We start from the raw sequence: 12,552 nt of genomic DNA, 5'->3' as shown, positions 1-12,552 counted from the left end.
ATTTGTTGTCTGAATAAAATTTTTCATCTTGTTCTTCCAAAAGGTATAGTTAGACCCGAAGAACATTGGAGGTCTAGTGATAGATAATCCCTCGAGGAGTATCTAAGTTGTTTGTTTTCCAGGGAGGAAACGAGTGCTGTTTTCAGCCATTACAGGGATCAGCTCAAGATAGCTTTCAGGTAGAGCACAAACCTTTTACAATAGTCACTGAGTATACAAGAGTACCTTCCTCTCTTCTTCTACTCAATACTATCTCTACTCAATACTATCTCCTTTCTAAACTCTAGAAATGATAAAGTCTTTGTTCTAACAGATTGAAGAACACTTTAGATGAATTAACAATCTAGGCTTTTACACAAAGAATAAGAGTTGGTGTAAGAATTGCTTTGCTTTTCAAGACAGAAACTTCAAGTTGCTATTTGGTCAGTGTTTCGACTTGGTGAAGATCTGCGTCGAATGAAGCATTCGAGAGGCCTATTTATAGTGACAGCTGAGACTCCAGTCATTTTGAATTTCGAAATAACCGTTGGAGGGAAACGACTTTCCGTCGCTTTCACTCGGTCAGTGCTCATCGTCTTCGGCCAATAAGAACGTTGCATCTTCTATCTTCGCCAGGGATCAGTTGCTTTTGTTCAAGTTCGTCAGAGTGTCTCCACATTTAAGGAAAAGTCTTCCAACAGCTTTCTGCATCGTCTGAATATTTCTCAAAGTGGAAAGACTTTGTCTCCAAGTGTTCAGGTCAGCTGCTGACCTGACTTCCTTGTCTCTTGACTCAGCAGCTTCGGCATGAAGCAATTGAGAGTCCTTCTCGATCCTTCTTGCTGCTGGGCTGAGCTTTGTTATGCTGGGCCGCAAGGCTTAAATACATTGACTGGGCTTTGACCTTCTCTTGTTGGCTTTTGAGCCTTGATCTTTTAATGTCTTTGGATTCTTATAATTTAATTAACTCAACATTGAACAAACACATTAGTAAAAGTAAATCAAAGCATTTAAATTTTATGTGTTAAAATAATTTCTCATGGGAATTTAAATCTAACTTAGATAATTTTGTCAAATCAAAATCATTGTGAAAATTGTGTTTCAACAACCATATCTAGTATATTCATCAATAAAGGTGATGGAGTAGTAGGCATCACATTCATTGGACCACAAACATCTAAATGGATTAATTGTAAAGGGTAGTTGGCTCTAGTAGCCTTTTCGAACGGTTTTCTTGACATCTTTCCTTTTAGGCAAGTCTCACATGGTGGTAATTTGACGTGATTCAAACTACATAAGAGGCCTTCTTTAGCTAATCGATTCATACGATCTTGGCCTATGTGATTCAAACGCGCATGCCATAATAATGCATCTTTATCAATAGAAGAAGAAGAGACAATATTACGAGAAATGGATTTATTATAAGTACTTAACTCAACATCCATGGCAATCAAACCATTCGTAAAATAACCAGATCTATAAAAGGTATCTAGCAAACACAACTTCAAGCTATTATCGTTAAAAAACAAATTAAAACCCATGTTCATCAATTGTGAAACAGAAATGAGATTTCGACGAATCTCAGGAGCATAAAGAACATCATGTAGGAAAAGAGTCTGGCCTCCTCGTAGAACCAGCCTACAAGTACCAATTCCTCGAACTTCGACCTTCGAGTTGTTTCCTACATACATCCACTTTGATTCCTCTGGCAAGCGGCGGAAATCTACGAAGGCTTCACGATCCTTCGTCACATGGTTTGTTGCACTTGAATCAATTATTCATAAAGGATCTAATTCACTCTTCTTGTTTATTTCTCTCTGCTTCTGTTATTATATATAGTATAAATATGAGGAATGAATAAATAACTTTTCAATTTTGATCCAATACTAATATGCAGTGAATGAATTCAATTTATTATAAATTATATATATATATATATATATATATATGGCTTTTTAATTTTCCTTTGTTACTATTTTGACAACTCATCAAAAATACATTTAAAACTCTTTTTGTTTATTTCTCTCTACTTCTATTATTATATATAATATATATATGAGGAATGAATAAATGACTTTTCAATTTTGATCCAACACTAATATGCGAGGAATGAATTCAATTTATTATAAATAAATATATATAAATGATTTTTCAATTTTCTTTTGTTATTATTTTGATAACTCATCAAAAAGTACGTTTAAAACTCTTCTTGTTCAGTTCTCTATATTTCTGTTATTATATATATATATAGCATATAGATAAGAGCATCTCCAATAGAGGGTGTTTGGAAGAATGCTTGGATTTGATAACTTTTGAAGAGTGTCATCTATTGGAGTGATGGCGAGTGTTTGAAATTTTGAACCAATGTTGTTACTTTTTGGCAACCTTCTAACAAATGTGCTTAACTCTTTTTTAATATAAACAAATAATTTAGTTGTCAAGTCCATTTTTGTAATATTTATGATGAAGTTAAATTATATATAAAGTAATGGTGCTTTCTATGGTTACTTTGTCAATAAAATAATAGGTTGTGAGATTATTATGGTAATTTTTAGAGTTGTTTATTATTATAGTGTTTTTTTTAATAAAAGTTATAAAAAATGATATGAATAAATTAGAAAATAAAATATTATATTTTAATATAATATGTTAATTTTAGTCTTGTAACAAAGACATGCTCTAAGCAAAGCATTGTGTAGGGCAGAAGTTGGCGAGTTGGAATATATATCTCTAGAAATCTGCAATAGAAATTGACTCTGCTGCCACGTGATTTCCCCATCATATATTATATCAGTTTATTTGGATGCAAGTTCTATAATAAAACTACTCTATTATAATATACTCCATGTGATTCTTGGAAAATCTGTATTATAATATACTCTATATCATTATCTAAATTCAACCTTAAAAAAATATAAGATATGGGGTCATTAGTCTAAAATGGACCTAATATTCGAAATATCTTTTACTGTTTCCAAACAAAATTGTGGTTACCATTATTTTAGCAATTTCCCCATTTGTGTTAAGATCGTCTTGAATCTGCTCCGAACACAAGTTTTGAATAAATTGGTCGCGAAAAGAAATAATTTAAGGTATAGACTATGCTTACTTTGTGTTGACTGACATTTTTATTAATCCTAACATGTTATAATCATTTAGGTGTACCAATCACTCATATAATTACATTTTGCTTAAATTTATTGGTAGATATGATTAAATAAAAAAAACAAATACAGAAAAGTATAAACAATAAAATTAGAAACTAAAAAACATAATTATACAAATATGAGATCCATATTAACAGTCTTTTTAAGACAGATTTCGTCGCTATTAATGATTATCTCCCAAAATACAACAGATTACGCAAGTGTATATTTATTAATCACTTCATCCTAGATTGGCGGGCCCTCAATCATGCATACCACATAAGGACAAAGGTCAAACACATGGCCATGGATACCACATTCGAAACAAATATTATGAAAACCTGGGTAAATTACATACGTGGTGTACAACCTTTACTCGCAATCACACTTTGGTGTACAACCAAAATTTTGTCACACTAAACTGTACAATGTTCCAGTGACCTCTCACTAAAGTGTACAACCGGTTTTTATAACCGGTCATGTTGGTCAACCATGACACATCATCAATTTGACCACTTTAAAAAGTCAAAAATTTACACTCTATTATAAAATTACTAAAATACCCTCATCCATTTCCTTTAACTCCTCCCTCACACTCTTTTCCTTTCTCTCTCTAAATTCTCTCTCCACCTTCTCTATACCTCCTCCCATACCTGTAATCCGCCACGATCTCAACCTCTCTGATTCTGATATTAGCAACGCCGCCATTGCTTCCTTCGTCGGTTCCATCTTCTCTCTGTCTCTCTCAAAATAAAATAACCATACCCCGTATCTGTAACTCATAAAGTAAAAAGTTTCTATTACACATAAAAAAAAACCAGCTGCCAATTTCTCATGATCCCACTTCGATCACATCAAAATCCATTGAGGTTTAGTTGAAGGCCTGTTAATGTCGTTTTAAGTTCTAATGCCTAAATCCCAGTTGAAGAACCATCATTGAATCGAAGATGAGACTATACCTGACGCTCAGCTCAAACCAGGGATTATTCGCCGTCGCCAGAGTCTCGACAGATCCAACAAAAAAGCAGCAAATGTAGTAGCTAAGATTAATGAGTTGAAATCAGATAGGAATTGAAGGATTCGAACACGATGAGAATTTTGATCCACTTTATAAATCTGGATCTTGTATCTTTGTTGAATATTTTGAAATTTTAATCTAATATTGGGTCTTTGAAAAGATGAAATGAGTAATCAAATGGAGATTTAATATATATGATTAGAACTGATAAAAAAATGAGGTGTGTGAAGGAAAAGCTTTGGCCTTTTGTCAATGATTTTTTACTGTTCTAATGGTTTTAAAGTAGAGGGAGAGACAAAATGCTTGTTGCAATTCATGGAGTTAACTAGAGAAATTTAGAAAGAACGGAGGAGTTAAAAGAGTTAGATAGAAAGAAATAGACAAATGAAGTTGCAAAGAAAAATGGAAGGAAGGACAAGGATGAATGAGGAAGAAACATCAATAGCTATAAAAGTAATTAAATTATTAGGGGACAGATAGAGAGATTAAAAGCTTTTAGAGAGAGGGAAGAGTTAGATAGAGAAATAGAGTGAGTTTTTTTTTTCAATTTGGAAGGGATGAGTGCATTTTAGTAATTCCATATTAGGGATGTGAATTTTTGACTTTTAAAGTAGTCAAAATGCTGATGTGTTAACGTTGACTTGCGTTAACCGGTCATTTTTACCGGTTGTACACTTTAGTGGGAGGTCACTGGAACGTTGTACAGTTTCGTGTGACAAAATTTTGGTTGTACACCAAAATGTGATTACGGGTAAAGGTTGTACACCACGCATGTAATTTGCCCATGAAAACCTTTATAAACAATTCAGTAAGTTTTATATCGTAACCTATTTTTGGAAAGAAGAGGCTTGGCCAAATCAACTTCCACACGGACTTTAGTAAATTTTCCACGTTCTACCTCAACCATTTTCTTGTTAACATGGCGAACTTTGCCAGCAAGATTACCCAATCAAGCAATGAACTTCTCATTATGATACTCAACATGTAATCTTGGAAAATGAACGCAAGTTAAAATCTTTTTCACTTCATCATTTATGGGGTCAAAATTTGGAATCCAAGGTTGAAGAACGACACAATGGGTGTCAATGAGATAAAAATCACCTTCAATAGCCATCTTGTAATCGTCATGATTAGAGAATTTTACCACTTAAAAATCATGCTCAAGATCAATAATATCAGTGATACCATACCTGACCTAGAACTGCTTCAATCGGAGAGATAAAGAACGGAACACAATTCGATGTCCCAATACATTTACAATTAAAGACTATCTGCATTTACCCCATAAAGATCGCTTCTCTTCAGTCGAAAGATGAACAGTGGAACATTTAGGATCGTCTTACTCATCTCCGTCAAAATCAGAGTCAACCACAGCATCCTCAAACCATCCATCGAGGTATCAACCTTTCCTTGTCTGGTGGTGAGAGTGTACCGGTAAATATTTTTTATGTTTCAAATGGAATAAATAATAATAGATTATGTCTACATTTAACCAATTAAACAATAAATCACGTTTTTCTAAAAAAATAAAATAATAAATCACGTTTTTCTAAAACAAAAATAAAAAATAAATCACGTTTAACTGAATTTTTTTTGTTTAAAAGTTCAAAATTAACACCCAAATTGGGGGAAAAAGAAATCCGAGGAGACAAAACTGTTATGACATGTGATTTGGACCACCATACTAGTTCACCACCTCATTTTTGGAAGTATTCAGATTCAGTTCAGCAAATGTCTGCCTCACAGTCCTCGGTGGAAGCTCCGTTGGATTCCTAATCTTTTTTTTTGTTGGCTTTGTTAATATTTGGGTAAATAATTATAAGGTTTTTGAGTTTTTATTTAATACATTAGTCAGTCCTTCTATTTTTAGAAATAATTATATAGTCACTCAGTTTTTGTGTTCATCAACTTCTTAGTCTTTATGTTTAAGTCAATAGTCAAATTATACCAAATAAATTTTAAAATACCAAAATTACCCTTTACTTTATGTTTTAATAATAAAACATCTATTTTTTCTATTTTATGTTTTTTTCTCTTTTTTTTTCTTACATAATTTCTACAATATTGAGTAATTAATTTATTGAATTTTATATAATTATAGAACTGTAACTTAGCAGCCTAAAATTTATTAACTAAAAAAATGAATGAAAAATATTTCAAAAATTATCAAAATAGGAGGAAAACTATATAACTTTTGTAAAAAGTAATCTTTATTTATCTCTAATAAATTTTATAAATGGAGAAAAATAATATGATTTTTTTAAAAAAATAATTAATATTTAATGTTAGTTTAAAAACATTATATTAAAAAATAAAAATTTAAGAGAAAAAAAAACATTTTTAATGATTAGTATATACAATTATATAAATTTTGGTGTATATATACTTCATAAACTTTATTAAAACTATTTACATTAAATTTTGGTATTAAAAGGTAAGTTTTTTTATGCAAATAATTAGGAGCAATTTGGACTTTCATCTACAAAAACAGATGGAAGGACTAAAGAGTTGATTAAAATAAAACTTAGGGACCTTATAATAATATGGTGTACCTACTAATATGTTAAGTAAAAACATAAAGACTTTATAATTATTTACTCTTAATATTTTGTTTAATTACGTTAAATATTATTTAGGTAAACCAAGGAAAATTTTGGGATAAGTTAAAGCCTAATATACAAATAACCTCCTAAACTTGTTCAAATGTTGCAACTGTCTCCCTTAACTTTCAATTGTAACAATTTACCTCTTAAACTTGTCCAATTGTAAAACATAACCCCAAATTGAGAATTTTTTTACCCCGTACTTGGAGCAACCGTAAAAATGTTTCCCTGTATTCGTATTACGCCAAAAATCTGATTATCACACTCCACGAACGTTGCAACTTTTGTATTTTACGTGTTTCTTCAATTGCAGTCCATGTCAGCAATTTGGGGTTATGTTCACAAATGGCCAAGTTTGAGGGGTTACGTTTTACAATTGGACAAGTTTAAGGGATAAGTTGTTCCAATTGAAAGTTGAGGGGGGCAGTTGCAATATTTGGATAAGTTCAGGGGTTATTTATGTATTATGCCTAAATTAAATAAAATAAAAAAACAATAAAGAACACTCGGTCATGAAATTTTGAGAATTAGGACTTTTTTAGAACAAAAGGATATTTTTATTTTTTATTTTATAAAAAAATAAAATTTTAGTAATACTTGATATTTTTATTCAATCAGTCTTATCTGATATGATATTTTATCATTAAATTCATTACTGATATAAAAAATTCCTCTGAATTTAACATGTTAACATGAATTTCATTCTAAAATTGAAAACTGCATGTATCATTTTGTAAAAATAAAAATAAAAATTATAAAGTGGGAAATTATAAAAATAGTAATTCCTAACTGCAAAATTGATTTTCCTAAACATCAGAAAAGAAAAAAACCCCACTTTTAGCATATTTATAACGGTTTTGATATATGCAGCCCTTAGGACTGCATATAAGCATTAAATACAAATAGAATATTCTTTTGTATTTTCAAGATGTTTATTTATTATGTATTGAACTTTTAAATACATCAAAATTCATCTAATGCAATCATAAATTTTTTTAAGTTTTCTATATTTGTATTAATTTTTTATTTTTTAAAAAGATGTCTGCATTTATTATTTCAACAGGTTATTTGTAACTGTGTTATTAACAGAATAAAAGTTACAAATAACCTGTCGAAATAACACAGTTACAAATAATCTGTCGAAATGATAATGTTTAAGTCTGACAGATAAAAGTTACACACAAAAAACTGTATATAACCGGTCAAAATACAATTAACTGTATGCAGATACAAACATTATCATTTTAACAGGTTATTTGTAACTGTGTTATTTCGACAGATTATTTGTAACTGTGTTATTAACAGAATAAAAGTTACAAATAACCTGTCGAAATAACGCAGTTACAAATAACTTGTTGAAATAATAAATGCAGACATCTTTTTAAAAAATAAAAAATTAATGCAAATATAGAAAATATAAAAGAATTTATGATTGCATTAAATGAATTTTGGTGTATTTAAAAGTTCAATGCATAATAAATAAACATCTTGAAAATACAAAAGAATATTCTGTTTGTATTTAATGCTTATATACAGCCCTAATGGGCATATATCAAAACCGTATTTATAATATACTATTTACCAAAGCATTTATGATTTTTCCCGAAATACTTATATACAGAAGAGAAGAGATTACATGAATACAAAAACTGTTTGATTTTTTGCGCCGAAGACACGTTATGGGAACAGAAATAGGGCCTGCCTCGCTACTGATATTATATAAGAGTGCTGAAAATTGAAAACATGTCCACCTTTTATTAGGAAGGAGCCTGCCTGACTTTATCTTTTTCCGCATCCCTTTTGTTTTTATATTCTCCGCTCGCTTATCTCGTTTCTCTGTAATGGAGTCCAGGCCTGAAGATGCTTCATTGTCTGCGCCTCTTATTGTTGATGAAAATACACACAAAGACAAACTACAAGATTCTGAATCTTTCTATCATAATTCCACTAAAACGGGTGCCTCCTCTTTCAAAACCATTGTTAATGGCCTTAATGCTTTATCAGGTTCTTCTTCATTACACCCTTATTTCATTCTTTCAAAACTTCCTGTTGAGGTTTATTATTATTAACAAGGTCTAGAAGTGTTTTAAAATCGTGAGGTTCAAATGGTTCAATTTGGATAAAAGCTACAATATCTATATTTATATAGGATATTTAATGTTAGGTTGTTACAATTGATATTTTAGTTCGTAGACTAGCTAGATGAAAGCTAATGAGCCATGATATGTCGTTCAATACTGTGTAGTTATCGCCAGCTCTAAGAGCAACTCCTTCGATTTTAAGGTTTTAGTTTATCCGCCTTATTGCCATATTTTAGGTGCTACAGGTCATTGTTGTCTGGTTTGCCTATGTAGTAGATAAAAATAAAAGTTATTGTTGTGTCAAAACCATTAAAATTAAGTACTTCATTTACATGAGTTCGAATTCTGGTGAAATTTCAAGACATGATACGATAATACTGTTCAAGTCCAGAGACAATTCGTGAATTGCGGTGTTTATTAATTTAAACTTTTAGTTCAAATGATTTCTTGACCGACTCAAACAAACTAGTTATATATAACTCGAATACTAATTATATACATATTGTATGTTTTGGTTCAAGACTAACTTTCAGGGGTTCGCGGGTTTAAAGCACTTGGAACATGTATTGAGAACACACCTGAATCTAGTTATTTCTTTTACATTTCTGATGAGAGATTCATTTCATTTTTGAACAATTATCATCTTTTAAGATCGTTAATCACTTAAACCTTCCATCCCGCCGCCACCTCTAATAACTTGGTCTTTACATGATGGTTGCTTGACATGTATGTATGTGTTAAACTTTTCAGGAGTAGGGATACTTTCAACCCCATATGCATTAGCATCAGGAGGATGGTTAAGCTTGATTCTTCTCTTTATCATAGCAAGTGCAGCCTTCTACTCTGGTTTACTCATTAAAAGATGTATGGAAGCAGATTCACATATCACAACTTATCCAGACATAGGCCAAAAAGCTTTTGGTAACAAAGGAAGAATCTTAATTTCTGTTTTCATGTGCACAGAGCTCTACTTAGTAGCAGTAGGCTTTCTGATTCTGGAAGGAGATAACTTGCACAACTTATTCCCAAATGTGGATATTGTTAACATTGGTGGAAAAAAGAGCTTTATTCTCATAGTTGCCCTTGTTATCTTACCTACTGTGTGGTTGGATAATCTGATCATACTTTCTTACGTATCGGCAAGTGGAGTTTTAGCTTCTGCTATCATTATTGCTTCAATTTTCTGGGCTGGAGCAGTTGATGGAGTTGGATTTAAACAAAAGGGGAAACTCATTAATTGGAATGGAATTCCTAATGCTGTGAGCTTATATGGTTTCTGTTATTGTGCACATCCAGTTTTTCCTGCCCTCTACACTTCCATGAAAAAGAAGCATCAATTCTCCAATGTAAGTTAACAATAAACATCTCAGTTTTCTTTTCCCTTTGAATCCAAACATTTCAGAGGATAAGTGGAATCAGAGGGGGCAATGTGGTGTTGTTGCAACCCCGGCCACTAGGAACCACCCCTGAGAATGGTGATTTCGTGTTCAATCCTACAATTTCGATGTGCAATTTGCACCCGGAGATGCCAAATCCTTTATGGACTTGACATCTCTTGTTTTTTTCCACCACAGACAAAAAAGATGTCAGGACAATAATAGGAGGCTTATAAAGTTATAAAGATGTCAGGACAATAATAGGAGTTTCTTGAACATTTCAAATAATCTGATTTTGTGAACTTATAAAGTTCATCCTAAGTCTTTTAAAATTGCTTAAAGTTACATGATTAACCCCTTACATCCGGGTGATAAAGCAAGAGAGAATTTGGATAAAACTGAAATGTATATCACTTTATGCAAGTTTAAGCGGCCAATAAATCAATAGATCACTCTAAGGAAGTTGAAGAAGTTAAGGGTAATAAACTTTTTTGACCAAATTCAGGGACCTATTATCTATAAGTCAATAATATAATTAGCTTTGTCCTAAACGAGGCTTTTTTGATCTTCCGTTGGATTATTTAATTATCAAACAACTAGTTAACTCAAAAGTTAAAGTGTGCATAATAAGGGCAAGTTTACTTGAAATTTAATTAATAAATAGAATTGAAACTCCAAACTCATGTCTTGTCCAGTTATGAATACAAAATTGCTCTGCTGAGCTTCCAATTTTACACTAATTACACGTTTTTTGGGGCCAAAATTATATCTAACACTTCATTCTCCTATTACATTACAGGTCCTATTGATATGTTTCATTGTGTGCACCTTGAGTTATGCATCAATGGCTGTGATAGGGTACTTGATGTTCGGATCAGATGTTGAATCTCAGATAACCTTAAACCTTCCTACCAAAACATTGAGTTCAAAAATAGCAATATACACAACTCTGGTGAATCCCATAGCCAAATATGCCCTGATGATTACGCCAATTGTGAATGCTACTAAGAACTGGTTTCCATGTATTAGTAGCAACAAGAAGAAGCCATTGAACATGTTCATGAGCAGTGCACTGTTACTAAGTACAGTGATTGTAGCACTTGCTCTTCCCTTTTTTGGTGATTTAATGTCCTTGGTTGGAGCATTTCTGAGTGTGACAGCTTCAATTATAATCCCATGTTTATGTTACCTGAAAATATCAGGAATTTATGGGAGGTTTAGTTGTGAGTTGGTATTAATTGGGGGAATTGTGGTTTTAGGTGTTATGGCTGTAATTTTTGGTACTTATACTTCTGTTTTGCAAATTGTAGGGCATCTGTAGTTTGTAGAGCTATTGACTTCTTAATACTAAGTAGGATCTTAACTTGAGTAGAAAGAATCTGTGATAGTGCTTGGTTCTCCTTTTTATGGTTAAGTACATTGTACTTATTGTTACTAAAGTTTGGGAGAGTGTAAGAGAATTGGGTTGTAGGCAGATTCAGCCCTCAGTAAAGACTAGGTTATGAGGAGTTTTCATGAAGTAGTAATGAATGGAATATATCAACGTCGGTTGAGAGCAGAAGTCGAAATGGTATAAGGAATACTATAGGAGATAGGGACTCTTTTGGCGTTGAATCTCTGACATCTTGCAATTCACCTTAGTCCATCAGACTAAGGAGTTAGACATTTAGCCTATGGAAAAGAGAGGCGAATGTCTTCATACGGTAGCATGCTATGGACACTTTGGTATCCGAGATAGCTCATACTTTTTGTCCCTTCTGAGACGAGTTTTTCTATACAGGAGGCCTTCCGGAACGGAATGCCGATATGCATTGACGGGACGCGTTACGCATATAGGGGATAAAACCCTCTCAGTATCGGTTGGATGACAGAAGGTTTGGGGAATGTTTTGACGCCAAATGTATATTTGGGATAGTCCAGATTTGTTCTTGTGACATTTGTTATTTCAAGAAGTTTATTAAATTTCATTTTTTTTTCAATAAAATTATTTTGTCCAATTCAGATAGAAAAGGACACCGTTATAATAACGTAGTAGTTGTGTTGAAAAATATTAACGTTTACTTATGATTCGAAGAGTTACGTGGCAAAAGAAAATATAACTTTTATTTTTTGAGTTATCATGTGGTATGCAAATGAAAGTTATATGACATATGTAAAATAATTCTTTGCTTTAATACATCAGTTGCTCTCTGAACTTATTTAAAAAGTTTGATTGGCCTCCTGAACTTACATGACGTCTCATTAGCTCCATAAACTTGCTTAACGTGTCATGATTAAGTCCCTAAATCTATAAAAACGTCATAAAGATGTACAAAATAGAAAGTTAATTTGTTTTAAATTTTTATCATA

At 32.0% G+C, this 12,552-nt stretch overlaps 1 protein-coding gene across 1 annotated transcript; it reads left to right on the top strand.

Annotated features, from left to right (window-relative positions):
- Positions 1–8,484: 8,484 nt before the first annotated feature.
- LOC136212452 (amino acid transporter AVT1I-like) lies at positions 8,485–12,326 on the top strand. Its single transcript, XM_066002771.1, has 3 exons — positions 8,485–8,750; positions 9,578–10,173; positions 11,003–12,326. The coding sequence occupies exons 1-3, from the start codon at positions 8,588–8,590 to the stop codon at positions 11,522–11,524; spliced, it is 1,281 nt and encodes a 426-aa protein (XP_065858843.1). The 5' UTR covers positions 8,485–8,587; the 3' UTR covers positions 11,525–12,326.
- Positions 12,327–12,552: the final 226 nt, after the last annotated feature.

This window comes from Euphorbia lathyris, chromosome 1 (assembly GCF_963576675.1).
Source record: "Euphorbia lathyris chromosome 1, ddEupLath1.1, whole genome shotgun sequence".
Lineage (NCBI taxonomy): Eukaryota > Viridiplantae > Streptophyta > Magnoliopsida > Malpighiales > Euphorbiaceae > Euphorbia > Euphorbia lathyris.
The sequence above is the reverse complement of the archived record's forward strand: the minus strand, read 5'-3'. Positions and strand labels throughout refer to the sequence as shown.